Source organism: Trichoderma evansii (assembly GCF_050947405.1).
Source record: "Trichoderma evansii strain SZMC 28006 chromosome Unknown GGI43scaffold_22, whole genome shotgun sequence".
Taxonomy (NCBI): domain Eukaryota; kingdom Fungi; phylum Ascomycota; class Sordariomycetes; order Hypocreales; family Hypocreaceae; genus Trichoderma; species Trichoderma evansii.
Window position 1 is genome coordinate 320,026 of NW_028145184.1, and position 21,321 is coordinate 341,346.

A 21,321-nucleotide genomic window follows, 5' to 3' on the forward strand; every position below is an offset into this window, starting at 1 on the left:
ATCTTGTACAACAATAGTTACGCCTTTGTAATCTATTATTCAGCTGGTTTCATCCATTATACTCTCAATTACTCTCAATTATGCTCAATTACACCAAATATTCCAAGGGGCGGCTGCAGGCTACAGTTACAGGCCACAGGGAACAGGCTACAGCAGAACACCATCCTGTACCCAGTTCATGTGTATTACTGTAGCATCAACAGCAGGCTGCAGCAGCACACCATCAAGTTCATGCGCCGCATCAGTCAGCATCTTATATATGGAGGAAAAGTCCGATTTTCTTTTCCGAAAACTCGGAATTATAAACTGTGCAGGGGTTGGTTGGTATTATTACCCAATCGACTCTTTCAAAGTGGTTGCTGCTGATCTACATAATGCGATTGCTGAAAGAAGCAAGTCAATATACAAGATATCAGTCACTCATCACTCACCCGAATGAGTAATATTGTCCATACGTACCTATCTACTAATAACACAATAGCATATTAGTATAACCTCCTTCAAACAACGTCTTTTGGCTTACACACGTAATTGCTATATCTGGTGTCTCAGTAATTTATTAACAAGTCATTAAAAAAGTCTATATTCATTTCGTAGAGAGTATCGTCGTAAACAGCGCTATTATCCATACCCAAAAATGGCAATAAAATATCCCTTCCCTAGTAGTTTCGTTTCGTATCGTTTCGTTTCGTTTCGTTTCAAGCACTTATATCCCAATTTGTAACGCCGGCCCACCAAACCCTTTGTTCAATATTCATCTATAGCCTCATAAGTCCCTGCAAAATCATCGTCAGTTTCGACTCATGTCCAAAAGCTGGGGTGACTGTGGGGAAACGTCGTTCGTATCCTTACCCTTCATAATCTGATCAAGATACATCAAAGGTGATACCCCCGACGTGTCCCAGGGGTACGAGTATGCGTCCATGGAGAACCTAGTTCAATGTCAGTCCGGTCTCATCGTAAACCCATGTCAAAGTAAACGAACCCGTCGATCAGCATCGAGGTAAAATTGTAGCTCATCGGGCCATCCATGGTCGGATCTAACGGAGGAGCTCCCGTATCTTGCATTCTCGGCAATGCATAATTCTGCTGCGGTATATTCTCCGCTAGCTGGTGTTCGGGTAGCGATGACGGCGTCGATGTTGTCGGTGCAGGGCTGGTCAAGGCGGGGGCCTTCTGAAGGGCGCTTTGGAGCGCCACCAGAGCTCGGGTATGGCTCATTGATAGCCAAGGGTTGTTCTCCGACATCATCCCAGTCTCGTCGTCTGCCTGTGCTGCTCGCGAAAAGATTACCATCACGCGCTGCAGCACATCTCGGCTCTCTGGATCATTTCGCGTCTCTTCCCATAAACAGAGCATAATCGTAGCACTCAGAACTGCATGGATCAAGGACCATGTGCGGATGGGTATAATGCTTAGTGACTGAAACTCGATAAATGACTTGGCCGTAATCATCAGATTTTCCTTGGCTCGGCGCTTGAGAATTTGCAAATTGTTAATCTCTTCGTTGGTCGTCGCCACAGTCCGGGTTAATGCTGGTCGAGCGATGACTGATGCCGCGAAAGATAGCTGAATCTGTATTGTGAGGTTTTCGTACCGCTGCTGGATATTTCTGCAGCTGTTTCGGTCTTCGAGATAAGGCAAGGCTCGGGATTGATATCCGTCCAGTTCGTCTAGCAGCCTCAACGATTCTTCGCAGCTTGGCTGCTCCAGGTTCAGGAGATTCATGCACACAGAAACAATTCCACACATCATATCCGAGAAGCCCAATGCGTCGTCGGAACGATAGAGGAGATTGTTTGTCGCCAAAGACTGCTTAGTCGCAATGTGTGGCCGGCCATGGCATAGACTGAGCAAGCAGTCCTGCTTGCATATCATATCCCAAAGAGCCTGCTTCTTCTTCCCTTTATCTTCTTGCAGCTGAGCGTCCGTTAGTTTGTGCAGCCCCAGAGCCTGCGCTACCCGAACTGTAGTACCCAGCATAACCCATGCACCGTCTGACTGTCCAACATCTTGAAGAACAGTTCCAATAATGAGCAGTGTCTGAACCACATCTAATGATGGGTGCAGGACGTAATTGGCAAGACGTAGACAGTCAAATGAACGTTGTACTAAGTTGTGGCGCCAGGTTAGTCATATAAGCAAGCTTATATCATCAAATGAGTCGTGTCCTTACTGTAATCTCGACAATGCTCTGAACGCCTCCTCGGAGACTGCATCACCGAATAGTGAGCACTGGTAGCAAGTGCTGCCAGGAGCAGAGCAATTCGCGAAATATAGGCCTTGCATACCCATTTCGGAGAAAAGACATTGGGATCCTTGAGCTCACCGGCCTCTAGGGCCGACAGGTAGTCGCAATAGGCAGACTCCAAGTCATCAGGATCTATCAAAACAGGATTAAGGGGATAGATTGTGGCACCATGAGATGGGAAATATCTATGCGCAGTAGGTTAGCAATTTGGAATATTGATGGAGTTGATGCTAATGATGCGAAGCCGAGACTCCAGCCTTGCAACCGAGGTACCAGTATCTTATAAAAGTGAAAATCGAAAAGACAAGATAACATACCTCAATACTTCTTGTTTCTGAGGAATGAGCTTTAGCAACGCAGCCCAGCGCTCATGGATCGTCTTGAGCTTCATGAAGGGATAAAACTCCAGCGTATTGTGTAAGCCGAGAACTGGTCCGGCCGTCCTTCTCATCTCCACAGCGGGCGAGTCCGCGGAGCCATGTAACATTGCAAGAACAGAACTATCTCCTTGATAATGCTCCTTTCTTATACTCCGATAGCAGTTCGCCTGCGACTGCTGCGGCCCATGAGAACAAGCCGCCGCTGCCACCGTCGTAGCCAGCGAATCCGCCGTAGCCACGGGAGCCGGCGGCGTCGTTGTCTGATTTGATGAAGTCTCGGACTCAGGACTATCCTCTCGCGATGGCAGCACTTTTCCCTGCACGGACTCTCCTTTATTTGCAGAAGTAGAAGCGCCTTGAGGACTCGTCCCATCTGGGGCGGCCTTCTTTGCGCGCCTCCCGCGCCTCTTCTCGGGCGTGCCCACGTTGTACGAGCATATCTCAGGATGGCCTCGCTTCTGGCACGTCCGGCAGGGCTGGCCGTGATCGCATTTCACCTTGCGCTGGCGACATGGATAACACGATCGGGCCTGCGAGATGCGACGCAGGTACAGCACTCTGTCGATTTCCTTCTGCTCTGGCGTAGGCGCATGTGCGCTGTGGTTGGGCGTACCGCCGCTGTTCTGCATATCCATTCTTCTGGCGACTGAGTTGGTCGTCCAGCGTGACAAAGCAGCCGTGAAGCTGGCAGGATCCGAGGCGCTGCTTATGTTCCGAGCGTCCGAGCCAGGTTGGCGAAGGATTTGAAGGAGCGTGGCGGGTGGCTCGGATGCTCGGCGCTCAATGATCCGCAACGGCTGCTTAGCCCCTCTGGGAGTGCCGGCCGGGGTCATATGCATGACTGCAGGGCCTTGGAATTAGAGGCTCACTGCATGCCACGATGGGGATTGCGGTCCGTACTTGTAATACAGCGAAGATGGGGATTACGGTCCGTATCACAGTAAGGCGCTGATAATCGAGATAGTCGAGAGACAAGAATTGACGCAGAGCATAAAGATCGAGTAAGCCTGGATGGTTCCCTGTAGTAAGAGAGCACCATTAACTTGTCCTGGCAATTATACCCAGAATCTCGGAGGAGGCAGTAATATATAGTATTTCCGAGTCGGAGCTTCCAGAGAGTATATGTAGAGACGTGTAAGCGCTCTAATTGGACTTACACAGCTTGAGTCAAAGAGCAAAGAGGATTATTTATAATTTCAAAAAAATAAGAATAAAAATAAAATCTTTAAATCCGAGTTCATCATGGGTTCCCAAATAGACTATGACCCCGAGCCTGCTCACTTGAGCTTCCGGTCCTTCATCAACGCCCTCCGTGAAGATGATGATCTCGCAGATATCGACTCTCCCATCGATCCCAATCTCCAAGCTGCTGCCATCACTCGTCTTGTCTGCGAAACCGAAGACAAGGCACCTCTCTTCCACAACATCATCGGAGCCAAAGATGGTCTCTGGAGGATTCTTGGAGCCCCTGGCGGTGTTCGGAAGACCCCTGGACACCAGTATAGCCGGCTGGCACGGCATGTAGCCCTTCCTCCCACTGCTAGCCTGCACGACATTATGGATAAGATGCTGTCTGCAACTCACATTCCTCCCATTGAGCCCGAGATCCTCCCCACCGGCCCTTGCAAGGAAAACTCCATTGAGGGAGCTGATATTGACCTGTGGAAGCTCCCACTGCCACAGATTCACCAGTCAGACGGTGGAAAGTATGTTCAGACCTTTGGCGTTCACATCTTGCAGTCCCCCGATGGCACCTGGACCAACTGGTCCATCTCAAGAGCCATGGTGTCCAGCAAGAACAAGCTAGTCAGTCTAGCTGCCAACCCGCAGCACATTAGACTCATCCACGACAAATGGGCCAAGGAGGGTAAGAAAGAAATCCCTTGGGCATTGGCCTTCGGTGTTCCCCCTACTGCTGCCATGGCTGCTTCAATGCCTCTCCCCGAGGGCGTCAGCGACCCTGGATACGTTGGAGCCATGTGCGGCGAGCCCATCAAGATGGTCAAGTGTGACACCAATGACATCTTGGTCCCGGCCAACTCAGAGATTGTCTTTGAGGGCACATTCTCTGTCGAAGAGACAGCCCCCGAGGGTCCCTTTGGTGAGATGCACGGATATACCTTCCCAGGAAAGAGCATCATTGGCAACGTCCATACCATCAACAAGATCACCTACCGCAATAATGCCATCTTGCCCATCTCTTCATGTGGCCGCATGACCGACGAGACTGTAAGTGTTGCTCATCTTTGATTTTTCTTCCCCATCTGCCTGTACCAAGTCAGCCAACTGACTCATATACTCTTCAACAGCACACCATGCTCGGAGTTCTCGCCGCCGCTCGAATCCGACAAGTCTGCCAGGATGCTGGCCTCCCCATCATCCAGGCCTCTTGCCCCTGGTTCGCCCACGCCACCTGGACCGTCCTCAAGGTCGACACTACAAAGCTCCGAGCCCTCAAAACAAGCGGAAAGGAATTCGCAAAGAAGGTTGGCGACCTTGTCTTCAACGTCAAGCCTGGTTTCGCCATGCACCGCCTGATCCTGGTTGGTGAGGACATTGATATTTACAACGACAAGGACGTCCTGTGGGCTTACACCACTCGATGCCGTCCCAATCTGGACGAGGTCTTCTTCGAGGAAGTTCTCGGATTCAGACTTATTCCCTTCATGGGTTACGGAAACGGTGACCCCATCAAGGGAGGCAAGGTTGTAAGTGATGCGCTGCTGCCGGTAGAATACACAACCGGCCAGAATTGGGAGACTTGCAACTTTAAGAACGCCTACCCGAAGAGCGTTCAGGAAAAGGTCCTGAAAGATTGGGAGTCATTCGGATTCGCCAAGTTACAAGAGTAGATAAGCCAGAAATAAAGTAGAAATAGAAATACAATAAAAGAGGTGTAGCCGAGTCATACTGATGACTAATGGCTGGCACTCTGAAGCAGTTCAATATTCAAATTACTCATCTTAATTCATGTCCAGTCGGTCTAGTGTTTACATCCTCAGCCAATGAAACTCAAGTCTCCAATCATGTTGCCTACTAATTATTTTGATACACTACAATACAAGTTGCAAAGCCGCTCTTCTTTCTCAACAGCATTCGCTTCGTTCGATCGTCAACTCCGCACAACCATGCCCATCATACCAGCTAACCCGAGTCATCCATCTATCCTATCCATTGGTTTCTCATTGCCATCAGTGTCATTTCGCTCAGCTTATCCAGCTTTTTGTCTCTCTTTTTTTTTTATCCCATTCCATCTTTTCGCCTTTCTTTCTTTTTTCAGAATATGTCCTGTGTCTCCAGTCCTCATGGCTCATAACCAGCCGGTCCAAATATTGCGCGTCGCTCGGTTTTTGCTGCAATCGCTCTCTCGAATCTAAGCTCTATGTTCATTGTGTAGATGCATACGTGATACAATATGTAACAAGAAATAAACGTAAGGATGTCAAAGCTAGAAAAAAAATATGTCGTCGTCAAGGCGACTGAAAGAAAGACAGGGAGCGTAGGCTGCCCTGAGAGTGAAAGCTGCGCTTTACTCTTCTTTTTTCTGCGAATTTTCAGCCTCTTTGCTTTCAGGCTTCTTTTCAGACCTGCCCTTCTTCCACTTGGACACCTTTTCACCCAAGTAACGCCATGACCTCTTGAAGCCGCCCATGAGTAAGCCCTTGATGCTTTGCGATGTGCTGGGCCAGTTGACTGTCTGCTTAATGACTTGGCGAGTTATCTGCTTCAACTGTTCGGGGTCATCTGCAGCAATCCTCTTCTCAAACTCTCCCGCTTGGCGGCGTTTTACAGCTCCGTCGGAGTCGGAGGCTGCCTCCATCATGGCCTTGAATTCGTCTTGGGGAATGCCAAACTTCTTTCGGTACTGAAAGTAGAGACGAGATCTGAAACTTCCCGGTAAACGTCTGACCATGTTGCCCCTCTTCACCAAATCCATATCCTGCTGCATCCTGGCGTTGGCTTCGGGATTCAAAATCCAGCTCTCGTCATCTAGTCGAACGGGATCCACAAATGCCACATTAGGGAGTGTCCTAACTAACGGAGCGTAGAGTCGGCGGAAATGAACCATATTGTTGGAGACAATATTGGCTACCTTGCTCTTATTTTCGGTAGGGAGAGCCATTCGTGGGTCGCCGAGGTAACTAAGACCAGCAATGGTGCTATACAGATCGGCCTCCGTAAAATCAGAAGGCAGCAGAAGGAGCGCAGTTCGAACAGCAGCGATGAGGTTTATCTGATTCGCAAGTCGGACCTGAGGATGGTCACGGAGAATCTTGACAGGCTTCTGCAGGCGCCCTGCCAAATAGAGGTTATCCCAAGTGGACAAGTCTCTAACCAAGTTGTCAATGCTCGTGACGCCATATTTAACCAGCATGCCGCTAATTTCAACGTAGGGGTTGAAATACACGCCAGCACCCCAGTTCTGGACTCGCGAGACAAAGCCCGAGCCCAGCGATGCGACGCCAGAGTAATGGTCTCGGTGCTGTTTCATATTGATAGAGTGCCAGTGTTCTGTGTGCGTGACTCCGAAAATGAAGTCGATCATCTTGGGTGAGCCTCCTTGGGCCTTGACCAAGGCTTCGGGAGGCCTGGGATGGACAGCTCGAAAGTCAGCTTCGCTGATGCTGCGACCGGCCTTTTCTTGGGGGAAAACACCCGACCCGTAGGCGAAACAGTAGACAATGGGCGCATTGAACTGGCGCAGCATCATACGCAGGGCCTCTTTGAGCTCATAGTTGATAATCATATGTTGGTTTACGCCAAACAGGCGATGCGGAAGCTCGTCAAAACCTTGAATAGCGAAGTCTACAGTGTCCTCCCACTCATCGCCATATAAGTTGAATTTGCCTCCGGCAGACTCTTTGCGACGATTGCTTGATGAGGATGTTGATGTAGATGTAGAAGATGAAGATGAAGAAGTCGTCGCTGTGGATGTTGGGGTCGATGGCGTTGATGCTGCTTGGTCATGACTCTGGGCACCTGCCTGTCGGTTCTGCCGGGAAGTCGTTGAATCGGAAGACCATCGCCTCTGGTATGAGGAAGACGAAGTGGACGATTTTGAAGAGGAGAAGGAGGAGATGGAAGACAATCGTTCGTACTTTGAGCGAGCTTCAAAACCGGAAGAGAGGAACAAGGGCGATAACCGAGGTCTACGAAGCGCAAATGTCGCTGGCAGAGAGGACCTTGCGGCCTGTAAACAGCCTCATGTTAGTATAGATTTGGTGGTAATTGCTTAAAACAAGCCAAGTAGTTTTACTTGCCTCGAGGCTCCGTGCACGGGCGACCATTGTGGATGAGGTAGGAGCTCAATTCAATCCTCCCTTAGGGCTGAGCTGGGTAGATCTGGGCAGTATTCGGGTTTAGCAGAGCCGGGGTTCAGTGGTTGTTGTAGTCGAAGGGTCTGCGTGATAACGATGGAGGCTGATTGATATAAGACGAGCTCGGGTTAATTGGCGAGCCCAGCGAGATCCGGGCGGTTGCTCGTCGGTACTGGCATGTCAAAAGGCTTGATTGTTGGTGTTTCGGCTGTGGATATTGGCGGGATGAATGGATGAAGGATGGAGCTAAGCTGAGCTTCCCACTTTCTTGGGTTTTCGCCGAGTGGGTCACGGGAGCTGCGTCATGGTTTAAAGTTCAGTGTACCTATGAGAGACGTCCAATTGGTGGTAGTGAGTGTTTATTTGTTGATTTGTGAGCTAAATTCAATTTACGAGTAGATGTCCATCTAGTTGCGCTATTTTCATATAAAACGCTTCATCATGTACATTGCGAGGCGTTGTGAGAACCAGAGGGAATTACTGAATCATGCTTCTGACGCCGAGTACTTGTACCTGTACCGCGAACCCCGAGCCAAGCCGGTACATGGTGGATTGCCGATTGGCCGGCGCAGATCTTATCTGGTAGTCTCTTGATAAATGGGACTGAGTTCCAGGAACGCTACGCTTAATTCCAGGCTCATAGCCTGTATATCTAACCAGGATAACCAATTATGAGCTCATACTTGGCTAAAGATAATTGCCATTTCAGCTGTAATTCCAATCAAGTTATTACTATAATTCCTCAAGTGCAAATCCATACCTGTATGTACATTTGCATTGTTTGCTTGCTTATCCGATAGCTGATATGATCACGTGACCACACGTATTCGCAGCCAAGCTATCCATTTGCGACGCGAAGCGGCGCGTTTGGCAGAGGAAGAAAACAGAGCTCAGCAGCCATATCCAGCATTTTAATTTCGTTCAAGGCCAAATCCAACCTTTGAGATGCGCGGCCGCGCAATGCAGGATGCCAGTGGCCCTGCTGGTCGGCCAGGCTCTCGGTCAACCAGCAGGTTGCGCACTGGGAGCACCTCAGGCCTCCCCCGACCAAATCTGTCATTCCGTGATTCAAGAGTAAGTCAAGTGGCCAATTGGCTGAGCATGCCTCGATGCAAGGCTCTGTGTATTCTTTCTAACACATTTCTTTGCTGTAGATAGGATCATTTCGCGCCAACCAACCTACTCATAACATCCTTTCTGGAGAGCAAAACACAAGCAGGCCTTCCTCAAGACAGAGCAATGCCCCATCGCTTCGGGGCTCAGTCGAGAATTTAAAAGAGAATGTCGTACCACCTGACTCAGATGCATCCGAAAAGTACCGAAAAGAAATTGAAGCCCTCAAGGCCGAGATTGGAACCTTGCAGTACCGCTTGCAGACCGCCGAGCAGGAGAAAGACATTGCCTTATCTCAACAAAACAACAAGATGGAGCAAGCCCGTCGGCGCGAACAGGAAGAAGCTCAGCAGCGTCAATCAGCCGAATCTGAAAAGGCCAAGACGGACAGCAAAATAGAGTCAATTCGAAATGAAATGGAGGAGCGGAAAGAAGCTGCAGAAAACGATAAACGATTACTGGAGTCTAAACTTCGAGCCGCAGAGGATGAGACTCGTCTTTTACAGGAGCAGATAGAGGACTTGACCAGTGCAAAAGACGAAGCAGCGAGAAGGGCGGACAAGAGGGCCAACGATCTTCAGACGCAGATTACCGCAGCAAACAGGTCACTACAGGACATGCAGCAGGAAACGGAAGCGCATGAGACGACATTACGGCAGTACCAGGAACAGATTCTAGAAAAAGATACGCTGATCGGCAACCTAGAGGCAGATGTGCTACGGCTCAAGGCTCAGAGTGGTGATGCGGAGACGATGGAAATAATCAAGAGGGAGCTGTCAGAGCAAGTTTCACACATTCGAGCCTTGGAAGCTTCGAATCGCGAACAACTTACGGAGCTAAAGCGACTTCGAGCCGTCAATAAAGCCGTTGAGATTGTCGAGGAGGAAAAGAGGACGTTGGTGAGGAAGGTTGAGGCCGCAGAGAGGCTGGAGGCGGAACTGGCAGAGGCAAGGATACAACGGCAGAGGCTGGAGGATGAACGTCTATCATGGTCCGCCTACCTCGAAAACATGTCGGAAACAGGCCAGACCGAGTTCGATTCACCAGAACAGATTGCGAGGGCACTTGTACAGGAGCGGCTGACCAGTGCCTCCTATGTTGAGCAGCTGGGAGCTGTTCGTGCCGAGGTCGCGGCTCAGCAAAGCCAAATCCAGGCCTTGGAAGAAGAGAGAGCGCAATTGAGGAGCCAAACCGAGAATGCCACGACGTCTGCCCAAGCCGCTAACACCGACACGGTCCGCATGCGTCTTGATCGGCAGCGTGCTTTGGCTCTGAAGGAAGTTGAATACTTGCGTGCACAACTTAAAGCGTTTGATACCGAGGAGCAAACCCTACAACCTGAACAGTTTGATGAGACCCGCGTGGCACGTATCCAGGGCCTGGAGGACATGGTAGACAACTATAAGATGGAGGTTCAGCGGTTACACGACGAACTCTCGTCAATGGATCTGTCTCAGCAGCCATCATCGCCTATGCAGCTCGCTGGAAGCAAGCGAAGTTGGGCTGGAGATGATGTCGCCCAGGAGCAGATGGGCCAGCTTACGCGTAAGAACCGCAAGCTCCAAGAAGAGTTAGCGAGCACGCAGACGCAGATTGCCATGCTTGAAAAGGATCTTTCTACCACCCGCGAGCAGCTTTCTGCCGCCAAAGAGCAGACCAAAACGCGAGTATTATCGCTGAGATCCAACCCCACATCGGACTATGAGGCGATCAAACGGGCCACTCTGGAAACCCTGCAGAAAGAGAACAAGGAGCTGTTGGCGACATTGCGGTCAAAAGAGACGAGTCCTTCAATACCCCTGATTCCAACATCAGTGCTGAGCGCCATGGAGCGGGAAATCGCAGCAGCAAAAGCCGAAACCGCAAGCGCCCAGAAATCAGCGCGCCGCCTCAAAGAAGTCTGGGGCTCCAAGTCGCAAGAGTTCAAGGAGGCCATCTTCTCGACGCTGGGGTGGACCGTCACCTTTATCCCCAACGGCAAGATGCGCGTCGAGAGCACCTTTTACCCGTCGCAGACGGACGAGCATGAAAACTCGATTGTGTTTGACGGCGAGAGGGGCACGATGAAGGTGGGCGGCGGGCCTAAGAGCGCGTTTGCGCAAAAAATTGGCGACCATATTGGCTTTTGGGTTAGGGAGAAGGGATGCATACCGGGCTTTTTGGCGGCGCTGACGTTGGAGTTTTATGAGGAGCATGCGAGGGCGGCTTCGGGGGAGTGAAGGAGGAAAAGAGAAGAAAGAAAGAAAAGAATTAATAGTAGGATATCGATTTATGCAAGCGCTGCACCGATATTACGACTTTGTTTTGATAGGCTTTTCTTTTCCCTTTGATGCTATTGATCATATGAATAGACCTTTTTTTTTTTTTTATCATCGCAGCTCTTTGTATATGCCATCCCTCATTGTATACTGGCGTTTATCTACTGCTGGCTAATGTATAGATATGGCTATATGACTAGTTGAACGGGCTCTTCAATGACGCTCAAACAAATTTTCCGTATAGCACTCTAAATACTAATTTGCATTACTAGTCCGTTATAATAGTAGATCTAATAAGTATTCAATATTACTACGGCTCCAGACTAAGTATTGATGACCTATCAGAGGCCATCTCGGCGTCTAACTTGTCAGGATCGAAACGAAAGAAGAAAATTTTGCCAGAGGCCACAATAGCAACACTTGCTCCAGAATAAGTCAACATAACACCGCTAGGTCGATATTCAGGAGGGAGCCAGAGAAAAGGTTCTCCTCTTCGCAAAAGCCACTTCAGGTCGAAATGGATGCTAAAATCAGGGATAATGCTGTTTATTAGATTTTGATTTTGCAACATGTCAGCAATGAATTGCAGACTGTGAGCGCGACTGTGTATCATTTCCTCATCAAACTTGAGTGTTTGTAGACATGCGCCTGTAATCAAATCCCATATCTGTGCAGTGCCATCCCACGTTATAGACCCTAAACGCCTACCATCTGACGAAAAACAAGCGTCTATTGTTCCTCGGCTAGCATCGAGTATGCGAATACTTGTGTCGTAGATAATATCCCAGATCTCGATACTGGAAATCACAGGGGAACCACACACTTGCGCCAGCCGAGTGCCGTCGGGAGAAAATCTCACTTCATTCTTATATGTCGGTCTTCCGGCGCGCGAAGCTTCCAGTTTACGTTGCCATGTACTCGTAGAAAAATCCCAAATAACAATTCCTCCGCCATGCAGGCCCACGGCTAATTGCGTGTTGTCTGGAGAAAATGCCGCTGTCTTTATTGGCTTATCGAGCTGGAGCTGCTGCAGAAATATTCCTGTTAAAGGGTTCCAGATCTCAATAGTGGAAGAAGCCGAAATTTCAGAGTAAGGCACTGTGAGTGCAAACCGGTTTTCATCCGGCGAATATGTGACTGAGATAACTTCTCCGCCCGGTGGGTTTGAGGTAATGTATTTGTCCATGTCTCGCTCTTCAGGGTGCACAGAGGCACCCAGAGCAAGATCCCAGATCCTGAAATCTCCACCTGCGGAAGCTATTTCTGTGCCGTCAGGGGAAAACGCAACGGAGCAGACAGGCTCTGGGTGGCCTGAAAACGTATAGAGGCAAGCACCTGTTTTTATGTCCCAGATTTGAACTGTGGACGAAACTGCCAATGCCAACTGTGTACCACACGGAGAAAACGCTCCTACGCCGTCGCACCGACTTGGCATGAGTTTTTGCACACATTTACCATCAGCAGCATCCAAGATGTAGACTGAAGGAGGCCCCTTTCTCCACACCAATGCGAGCTGCGTGCCATCTGATGAAAAAGTTACCTCTACTACTCGCCAAGGCTTATATCCACTGACTATCTGGATGCCGAAGCCCGTTATTGGGTTGCGAATTACTGTAATGAGACCCTCGTTAGGTGCGTCAATTGTGTCAATTTGAAAGACTGCTGGTTCCCCAACATCCTGATAGTAGTCTTCTTTTTGAAGCTGCATCCCCGTGTCCAGATCCCATATCTGAAGCCCTGTGTCATTCCAGTCTTCATTCGATAGTATAACCTCTCTGCCACTGAGTGAAAGTATCGCTGACTTACGACTGTAGTGGTACCTGTAGCCAAGAATGTCGAAAATGATTGAACCGTTGCCCGTATTTAGATTCAATATTTCGGCAGACTTGCCGTCTACTACTAGTAACTGGCTGCCGTCGAGTAAAAAATCTAGACTTGTTGCCAAATTTCTAGACACACGTTTAAAATTCCCCAGGCATGCCCCTGTGATCCGATCCCAGATTTCGATAGCACCACCACCTTTGCTATAGGTCGCTAGTTTCGTACCGTCTGGTGAAAATTTCACTATACCAGCGTCAAAACCAATGCCGTCTAGTATTTGCAGGCATGCATCCCATTCTAACTGCACGTTAGGTTTCTGTTTGATCCATCTTGCGTGGAGCCTCTCGAAAGTTGTTCGTATTATGCTAGACGTGGGAGCAAAAGTAAGAGCCGAAGAGTATATTTGCAGAGGAGTATACTCGATTGCTCGCCTGGACGATAAAACAAACCGGTGAGCATCTCTTAAAAACCTGTGCAGCAGGCCCATGCTTTCAAGTGTCTATTCATACCCTAACGTTAATCCATTTTCAAGATCAGTAGTTATAGAATATTAAAAACTTTGGCATACCAATGACTCCAGCACCATTATAGCTATTATGCCCTCTGACAGCTTGTCTATCAAGCAAAACGCTTCCAACCAAAATAAGAAATGGACCTTGAGGAAAGAATGAACTTCTCCCTCGTCTCGTAGACTGGATTGACATATGCTCTTTTCAGAAGACTCGGAGCCAGCATCTCGAAGATGATCAACCCAAAATAGGCATGCATATCGTAAAGGTGCTAGTGGATCTGGACTGTGTGTAGTGTCTTTTTTGATAGCTACCGGGTGACGTAGGTTGTACATATCCTGATGAAGAGTTTTCGAAAGGATCTTTACTGATCTTGAAGAGATATCATGGTGCTTGCGAGCTTTTCCGGAAGTGAAGATCTTATGAGATTGTTTGTTTAGTAGAAAGTCTTTGGCCGACTGGTGAATGAAATAGACTACATCATCTTTCAAGGCAAGGAAAGATCCACATGTAGCTATAATATCTCTCAATTCATCAAAATCATCGCTTTCTTCAAGTATTTCGACAAACGATGCCAGCTCTGCCAGCGAAATTGGTCGGTAGGTGAGCGAAATCATCGCTAGCAGTTCTAAGCATGTTTGTGCATCCTGAGACTCACACACTTGCGCCATCATACGGGCGTACAGCGGTTCAAGCTCGGGAGGGAAAGCAGTCATCAAGTCACGTAAATGCCGCTTCTTTACCCCCCCTTTAAACAACTCTTTATAAACCAAGGCTACCCATAAAAATGTCCCGTTAGCATTAGCGGATAAATGACTTTCAACGGCGTGGCGAAACTGCTCATCCAGCTTCTTCAGGGCTGCCAGTCTGTCAACTTTATATTTAATATAAATTTGAACGGCGTCGGAGATCGATTGCTCATTCAGCTCGAGGGACAAAAGTAGTTTGTTGGGGCTCATATTCAATTTCTCCGCAATATCTGGCCAGTTTCGACTTGATACAATCCATTTTATGTCGAACGATCCTGAAGCTTGAGCAATGAAGTCAAGAAGGAGCGGGAGGTCGGTCACACACTCATCAAGACCATCAATAATGAGGACCTTGTTTTTCAAATTTATGTTCTGTAGAATGCGCGTCAAAATCTGAGACAGAGCAGTCCAGGCGTTGGCATTATAGAACAACTCCTTGCCTGCATGTCTATACTTTTCCATGACATACGAGAGAGCTCGTTGGTCTTGGCAGGCGAAAGAATATACCAAACTGCAGAGAACTTTGGTGGCACTGTTCAGCCGCGAATCGGATGCCTGGCAAAAGAAATAATACGGCATTGTGACTCGACCTTCTTGTAGCTCATCGATGAGACCGCAGAGGAGCATCGTCTTGCCTTTGCCAGGGTCGCCTTTGATCCACAAGAGTCCGCTGTCAGGATTATCACGCCATTGAATGAACTCGGCATTTGTGAGAATCCAAATGTATGAGTCTCTTAAAATACCTCCATTCGTATCTTCGATTCGCTTTTTGTCGAGAGAAGGATCAGTTATATGCATATCCTTCAGGCATTCATCCTCTTCTTTGCTTCTTTTTTTGTGGTCTTCGTTAACATCCAATGGAGGGCGAGGTTTATCTGTCTTCGGATACCGCTCAATTAATGCCCTTGCTGTTGCGGCGGCCGTAGCGGCGGCAAACTGCTGCCAGCTTGAATCAGAATTCCAATGACCGTCAGCATAGTTAGAGACGCCTTTGACTATGATGCATGGGAACTCCTCCCAAATGGCTGCACCCTCCATCTCAAAGGCCAGGAGCCCATGGCGCCGAGCGAGATGGTCACGATACGTTCCTGACCTCAATATTGTATCCCCTGAACCAAAGCAACCGATAAAAACTGAGAGGGTTTGAGTCTGGTCGTTGAGCCGCTGGCGCTGAACTAGATGCTCGTCTTCACAGCCAAGATCGTCGCAAGATAGCGTGCGAGAACAATCGCAGGGCACATTCCCGCAAAAGCGATGTGGCAGCAAGATGTGGTGCTTGTGGGGATAGTTTGGCTCAAATAGTCGATCTTTGAGGATTCCAGGATACTCATACGTGACCGACTTTCTCATTTTCTTTCGGCAAGCATGAGATCGCAGCTGTTCTAGCAACACTGCAGAACGATTCTCCAAGCATTCTCGCCCATGATTCGTTTCCATAACAGTGAGAATACTGCGAATATTTGGCCTTGGTCGCCCCAGGCTATCTTCAAGTGTTTCCTTAGTTAGAAATTCTTCGCTATATTGTCTTCCTAGGTCATACTGAATGACCGTTTTGCTGATAACGACGTCTCCAAGCAGAATCTCTTCATTATCCTTTGTGTAAGGCACCCCTCCACATGTTCCCACTAACAAAGCGAGAGTAATCTTAGGGAAGCTTGATCGAAAGCTGGAAGCTGCGCTTGCTGCACTAACTTTGCCTATCTCAGGAAGAAGCACCAACACGATATCGAAGCTTCCCATGCGTCCGGTGGTGTATGTATTAGGATCGCCCATAGCTCTGCCATATTTATCGCCATCTTCATCCCAAAATCGGTCAATTAGAAGAGAGACGGCATCATATTCAATGGCTAATGCGCATATGATTGCAATCTCAAATTCGCCGCGGCTGCTTGGAGGAGGCAGATTAGAGTTAACCATGCTGTCTCATCGCTGGATAGCTAGCGCTATTAAATAGGCTGGCAACAAGAAACGAACGAAGCAAGCTTATTGCAAAATGCGACAAGCATAACAACATGAAGACGCGAGGGTGGGCTATCTGACAGATAATATGTTTACTGATATTTACACTGAACGAGACATATGTGTATTTAAACCTTCGAGATCAGGCGAATAAGACTCTGCGGGGTTGAGCGCAATATTATAGGCCCTTAATTGTTGCGCTGGGAATCAGGCTGTGATGCATAGCATATCTTTTATTTTTGGCTTCTTATTGGCTGCAGAGCACAATATTAAGACCCAGGGGTCCGAATCCAACCAATAAAGTCATTAATTACCTGTTGACGTGTCGCTGTTATGCAAGACTACATATTCTCATAGTAAGTCATGCGATGGCGTATACATCCTACAGAAACATTTATCTAGCAGCTGTCTGGCCACGACTTTATATATTATACTAGGTAGTTCAATGGGGTATAGCATCTCCGGAGTTATCAAGTCATAAATACAATTCAGAAAATGTAGCGCTGAGGCGGATGTTAGTACATGTATGCCTTCGTATCCAACTGTTATTGAGCGAACAACCTCAGTAACATTTATTTCTATAAATATTACAAGTAAGCTAACATATTGCGACTTTTCAAATGTTAATATATATTTTCCTTTTTGCATCAACTACAAGATATTTCATCTACTATAAGGTATCTGAAGATCTCGCAAAATTTATACTATATGTCATGAGTATCGCCCAGATAATGCAGCCAATAGCAGCACTTAGACATAGCAAGCACGGCGATAGGGAACTTGAAAATAAGAAAGAAAGAATAAAAAGGCACAAAAAAATGTATTTCATCTCTTCTTTTTTCCCCAATGCTACCTATTCCTACACTCATATAATATTCCATCTCTTCCTCCCCTCTTCAACTCTCAATACAAACACACAGAGTATTAAAAACGCAAACACAAAGTAAAATAGACAAATAACGAGTGTAAATGCGTCAGACAAAGGAGTAATAAATATTAGTTTTAAAGAACAAGCGAGCGTATATAGACATCAGCGCAGCAAAGGCTTCCCTCCATTCAAATCAACAAAAGCAACATATATATAAAAAAAGGAAAAGAAAAAAAAAAAAGAAAAATCTCTTGATATCACGAGCGAATAGTTAGATCCTAGGAAAAATATATCGGCGTACGGTCGTGCGATCTTATTTCTCTTCGAAAAGGAAAAAAAGTCGCATAAATTTCTTTGCCCCCTTTCTCTCTCAACACTTTATTACCAGCGCCCACATTTGGTCAGCATAATTACCGCCACAGTATTCATCCCCCATTCCCTCTCAAGACGCCGTGTGAGCGCTCTCTAAGCCAAGTCTATTTCCCCTCGTACTTGCCGCTCACAAGCTTCCTCGTAATCGGCACATCTACCCACGTCTGCTCTGCGAGAGACGGGTTTGAGCTAGCAGGGTTCTCTTCATCCGCAAATGGATCACTCTCCACGGCCTCCTTGTTGACAATCTCCAATCTGGAGATGGAGATGCCGCTACCGACAACATTATCACCCGAGACGGCATACTCCCATCGGGCTTCAACGTTGCCAGGCTGCGGCTCCACACCGTCCGCTCCAACGATGCGGCAGACAATCTTCTGTGAGACTTCTGTGAGAGTCACGTCTCCCAGCCGCCAGTAAACGAGGTGCTTGTCCTTCAAGTGAGTACCACTAGGTTTGGTCTGGGCTCCGGTAGCTTTGCCATCATATGAGACCACAAAGACAACGTTGTGGAGAGCAACGGGAGCTGTCCACTTGCACTCGGGGTTGAGATGATACTGCAAGAGGAGGCCCAGCTTGTCACCCTGAGATTTCCATACGGGGTTGACAAGGAGAGGAACATGTTGGCCAAGGGAGTGGGCCTCTGATTCGTCGGAGAAGACGCGGTAAGAGAAGGCAGTCGCGGTCTTGGAAGGAGAAAGGTGAGAAACGTCCAGGGCGTATTGATCGGGCTGATCGGGAGAGGCATTGTGAACAAAGATTCGGTTGGGGCCGATGCGCTCCAAGTTGGCAAAGTTGTTGATACGAATGGTTTCATGTGCTATAAGAGGATTAGTTTGTGCATCATACAAGGGGGCATATAAGTCAACTTACTCTTGGCAGTGTCAACATCACCTGTGGGATTGTTAGCAAAAGCAACCTCTCCCGCAACTGATGTGCTCTTCAGCTCGCCGCCCTCAAAGTGAGCCGAAACGGTCTCGATAATAGAAGCATTCAGTCCAGGTCCGGTCAGCTCCGGATGCTTGGTATGAGCGCTGCCGAGCGAGTTTCCGGACCGCACAGACTGGGTATCGGAGGCAGCGCTAGCCTCGGAAGCAAGTGCAGCCACAGCAGCGGGCCGAGAAGAGGGAGGACGGGGAGGAGATCCCGGAACGGCAGGAAGAGCAGGGATGGCGCTGTCTGACTGGCCATCGCCAAAGTGAGGCAATACAGGTGCATAGATGGTGTTGCGCACATCACGGCGGCCTCGGACCGTCATGGATCGTCGATTTAAGTTGGCGGAGCCCACTCTAAGTGTATTGGCCACGCTCGAGAGGGCGGCCTGCGCCGCCTCGGGATCCTCTTCTTCGATTGGTGAGTTCTGGATGTTAAGCTTAAAGCCTTGGTCGGCTTCGTCGGCAGCGGCTTCTCTTTGGGCTTCAGAGATGGGATCGTTCATTGGTGCTCGTATTGTGAATCCCTCCTCATCCTTGGAAACGGTCGGAGAAGTGGCCTCTTGCTGCTGCTGGCTGGGCTGGGCTGATGACGGCTCGGATGAGGCGGTAGCTTCGGGTTGCTGTTGCTCCACACTATGGTTGCCGTTGACTACACTTGACGGCATCTCTGGAGCGGGAGTATCCAAAAGAGATTCGCCAGGTCCAAGGCCATTTGTATTTCCGTTTCCATTCAACGACGGCTCTCGGTGCATGGCGTCGGACGATGATTGCGGCCTACGGGCTGCGTCTGGCATCTCGGGCAAGATGGACAATCGGTTGGATTCTTGGAGATTGCTCGAAGAAGTCATGGGGGAGACGGCCCGGCCATGGCTGCTGCCGAGTCGCCCAAAGGTTGCGCCGGTTGATTTCTGAGGAGAGAGAGAGCCGAAGCCTGCGTGAACGCTCTGTCGTCGTCGGCCACCAAACATGGTACCTAATCTGCGCAATTTGGATTCTATCATTGACAATTCGTTAGCACGCGCTTATTCCACTAACATACTCTATAACATACCCGGCTTAGGTTCATTATTAGGTATTGAATTGTGCTCGGAGACATCGTCTTCGGGTGGCGGCTGTGAGGGATTCGGCGTTGATGGAGCACTGGTCCCGCTGGCGGAATTCTGTGACATGTGCGTCGTCGAGCGTCTCGTCACCGTCCTCGACGGCGGCAATGAGGTTTTGCCAGCAGTTACTTTCTGCACAAAGCTTTGCACTTCCCTCTCCGTGCTGATTTCCAGCATCTGTGCCAGTGTCTCGACGGCAATGTCGCTGCTTCGCTGTGCCCGGTCAGACTCGTGGGTTTGAAGTTGAGTCAACAGGTCACGCAGCAAATTGACGCGCGACTCGTCGAGCACCTGGAGCGTCTCAAAGATGAAGGGCGACTGTGATTCCCACTGCTGCGTGGCCGACTCCAGCTTGGACGACGCGAGGTCGACCTTTTGGGTGCTGGCTTTGCCACCCTTCTTGGTGAGCTTGTCGACCTGGCCTTTCGCGTCGTCGAGCTCTCGGGCCATGACGGCCAGGTTATTTGCGATATTGGTCATATTCTGGGTGTCCTGGCGCTGCGGAAAGGCCCTCAGCGGCTGCTCGACATCATTGCCGAGGCGATCGGCGAACAGCTGGTGGGACTGTGCGGTGCGTTCGACGGACTCGATGACTCGGGACCACGGAACCTGGAAAACGCTGCAATATCATGTTCGTTAGCGATGGCATTCGACGACTGGCCTCAAACACAGAGGCATTGGCGAGGGTTCGGCGACTCACCCCAGCTCGGTCTGCGCATTGGGAACTTTGAACTGGGCTAGCTTGCGCATGGCCAGAACATATTGCTCTTCGACGCGACGGCGCTCCTACAGCAGCGACAATTGGTCAACATCAGCTTCCTCATCTCTTATTTTTCCATCACCGGGTATTCCGCCGGGGCTGTTGCGTACCTGGAGCCAGTCGGCGATCTCGAGGTTGATTCTGTTGATGCGCTTCATCCGGTCGTTGAGCGTCTGCACGGCCTGGCCGGGCTGCAGAACAGCCTGTGCGAAGGGCGCCGAAAAGGGCAGCTTGTTAGTCCATTGCGCTTTGTCCAGCAGCCCAAAAGAGGCAGATTGAAGATATTCCGAGGAGTGGAAGCTGTTCTCTTACCAGCATGGCCGGGTACTCTGACCTCGCCGTCTCGTCCATGGTGTCTGGCGACTCCCTCTAACTAAGTAATCAATAATTAAAGGTGTGGATAGCTTCGAAGCCGTTGTCGCTGCGATCGCCACAGGGGGGAATATTCGTGTGAAATTGTACAAAAGGCAAACTGGGATACGGTGCACCGTTCCTAATCGAATGCGCGCATGGCGATGCCCGTTGCTGAGAGTGACGCCGCTCGAATGTTTTTGGTGGAGAGGAAAAAGAAAGATGGTGGAGATGGTGACGGAAGAACTGGCGAGATGGTGATGGTAGTGCGTCGCTCTTGGGCCCCGGGAAGCTCGAGCCAACCAGCGCTGCGCTGCGCTGAAGCCCGCTGTAATCTTGCCCATGGCTAGTGGGCCTTCAGCGGTGGCAGCCTCGCTGTGGGCGTTAATGAGGGCCTTGGAGGAGCGCAGGCCCTGGAAACCCAATTATGGCGCCCAATTATGGGGGGCCGATGCCGCCACTGCCAGCCTTGTCAGCACCAAAACAGCTGCCATGGCCAATGAGGCGCTCCCGGTGGCGCTGCAGGCGCAAAACGTCGTGTCTTTTGTTTCGCCGGAGAAGCCTCGGGCCAATG

The 21,321-nt window shown here is 49.3% G+C and overlaps 6 protein-coding genes across 6 annotated transcripts; 2 read left to right on the forward strand and 4 right to left on the reverse strand.

The window, feature by feature from the left end:
- Positions 1 to 593: 593 nt before the first annotated feature.
- On the reverse strand, positions 594 to 3,667 carry GGI43DRAFT_196206 (Zn(II)2Cys6 transcription factor). The gene is made up of 5 exons (XM_083200014.1): positions 2,569 to 3,667; positions 2,177 to 2,436; positions 986 to 2,111; positions 853 to 932; positions 594 to 776 (listed from the first exon to the last, which is right to left on the reverse strand). The coding sequence occupies exons 1-5, from the start codon at positions 3,468 to 3,470 to the stop codon at positions 748 to 750; spliced, it is 2,397 nt and encodes a 798-aa protein (XP_083057276.1). The 5' UTR covers positions 3,471 to 3,667; the 3' UTR covers positions 594 to 747.
- A 152-nt stretch (positions 3,668 to 3,819) lies between these two features.
- On the forward strand, positions 3,820 to 5,570 carry GGI43DRAFT_414154 (UbiD family decarboxylase). The gene is made up of 2 exons (XM_083207002.1): positions 3,820 to 4,860; positions 4,941 to 5,570. The coding sequence occupies exons 1-2, from the start codon at positions 3,874 to 3,876 to the stop codon at positions 5,481 to 5,483; spliced, it is 1,530 nt and encodes a 509-aa protein (XP_083057277.1). The 5' UTR covers positions 3,820 to 3,873; the 3' UTR covers positions 5,484 to 5,570.
- On the reverse strand, positions 5,571 to 8,403 carry GGI43DRAFT_414156 (mitochondrial matrix Mmp37-domain-containing protein). The gene is made up of 2 exons (XM_083207003.1): positions 7,893 to 8,403; positions 5,571 to 7,822 (listed from the first exon to the last, which is right to left on the reverse strand). Exons 1-2 carry the CDS (start codon positions 7,917 to 7,919, stop codon positions 6,161 to 6,163), a joined length of 1,689 nt encoding a protein of 562 aa, XP_083057278.1. The 5' UTR covers positions 7,920 to 8,403; the 3' UTR covers positions 5,571 to 6,160.
- Positions 8,404 to 8,894: 491 nt separating this feature from the next.
- On the forward strand, positions 8,895 to 11,281 carry GGI43DRAFT_425078 (coiled-coil domain-containing protein MAD1; the record flags this gene model as incomplete). Its single annotated transcript, XM_083208461.1, has 2 exons — positions 8,895 to 9,023; positions 9,104 to 11,281. 2 exons carry the CDS (start codon positions 8,895 to 8,897, stop codon positions 11,279 to 11,281), a joined length of 2,307 nt encoding a protein of 768 aa, XP_083057279.1.
- Positions 11,282 to 11,455: 174 nt separating this feature from the next.
- Positions 11,456 to 16,504, reverse strand: GGI43DRAFT_196297 (WD40 repeat-like protein). The gene is made up of 2 exons (XM_083200015.1): positions 13,710 to 16,504; positions 11,456 to 13,640 (listed from the first exon to the last, which is right to left on the reverse strand). Exons 1-2 carry the CDS (start codon positions 16,314 to 16,316, stop codon positions 11,631 to 11,633), a joined length of 4,617 nt encoding a protein of 1,538 aa, XP_083057280.1. The 5' UTR covers positions 16,317 to 16,504; the 3' UTR covers positions 11,456 to 11,630.
- A 536-nt stretch (positions 16,505 to 17,040) lies between these two features.
- On the reverse strand, positions 17,041 to 21,063 carry GGI43DRAFT_414159 (Muniscin C-terminal mu homology domain-containing protein). Its single transcript, XM_083207004.1, has 6 exons — positions 20,709 to 21,063; positions 20,507 to 20,599; positions 20,337 to 20,422; positions 19,585 to 20,255; positions 18,472 to 19,527; positions 17,041 to 18,418 (listed from the first exon to the last, which is right to left on the reverse strand). The coding sequence occupies exons 1-6, from the start codon at positions 20,745 to 20,747 to the stop codon at positions 17,703 to 17,705; spliced, it is 2,661 nt and encodes an 886-aa protein (XP_083057281.1). The 5' UTR covers positions 20,748 to 21,063; the 3' UTR covers positions 17,041 to 17,702.
- Positions 21,064 to 21,321: the final 258 nt, after the last annotated feature.

Excerpts from the sequence above, each read along its gene's own strand:
- GGI43DRAFT_196206 (XM_083200014.1), bottom strand. The coding sequence starts at position 3,470 with ATGCATATGACCCCGGCCGGCACTCCCAGAGGGGCTAAGCAGCCGTTG. Across the intron at positions 2,437-2,568 it reads CAGAAACAAGAAGTATTGAG|ATATTTCCCATCTCATGGTG; the intron begins GTATGTTATCTT and ends TACTGCGCATAG. Across the intron at positions 2,112-2,176 it reads AGAGCATTGTCGAGATTACA|TACAACGTTCATTTGACTGT; the intron begins GTAAGGACACGA and ends GCCACAACTTAG.
- GGI43DRAFT_414154 (XM_083207002.1), top strand. The coding sequence starts at position 3,874 with ATGGGTTCCCAAATAGACTATGACCCCGAGCCTGCTCACTTGAGCTTC. Across the intron at positions 4,861-4,940 it reads GCCGCATGACCGACGAGACT|CACACCATGCTCGGAGTTCT; the intron begins GTAAGTGTTGCT and ends ACTCTTCAACAG.
- GGI43DRAFT_414156 (XM_083207003.1), bottom strand. The coding sequence starts at position 7,919 with ATGGTCGCCCGTGCACGGAGCCTCGAG. Across the intron at positions 7,823-7,892 it reads CCCGTGCACGGAGCCTCGAG|GCCGCAAGGTCCTCTCTGCC; the intron begins GCAAGTAAAACT and ends GGCTGTTTACAG.
- GGI43DRAFT_196297 (XM_083200015.1), bottom strand. The coding sequence starts at position 16,316 with ATGGTTAACTCTAATCTGCCTCCTCCAAGCAGCCGCGGCGAATTTGAG. Across the intron at positions 13,641-13,709 it reads TAATGGTGCTGGAGTCATTG|ACACTTGAAAGCATGGGCCT; the intron begins GTATGCCAAAGT and ends GGGTATGAATAG.
- GGI43DRAFT_414159 (XM_083207004.1), bottom strand. The coding sequence starts at position 20,747 with ATGGACGAGACGGCGAGGTCAGAGTACCCGGCCATGCTG. Across the intron at positions 20,423-20,506 it reads AGATCGCCGACTGGCTCCAG|GAGCGCCGTCGCGTCGAAGA; the intron begins GTACGCAACAGC and ends TCGCTGCTGTAG. Across the intron at positions 20,256-20,336 it reads AATGCGCAGACCGAGCTGGG|CGTTTTCCAGGTTCCGTGGT; the intron begins GTGAGTCGCCGA and ends ATGATATTGCAG.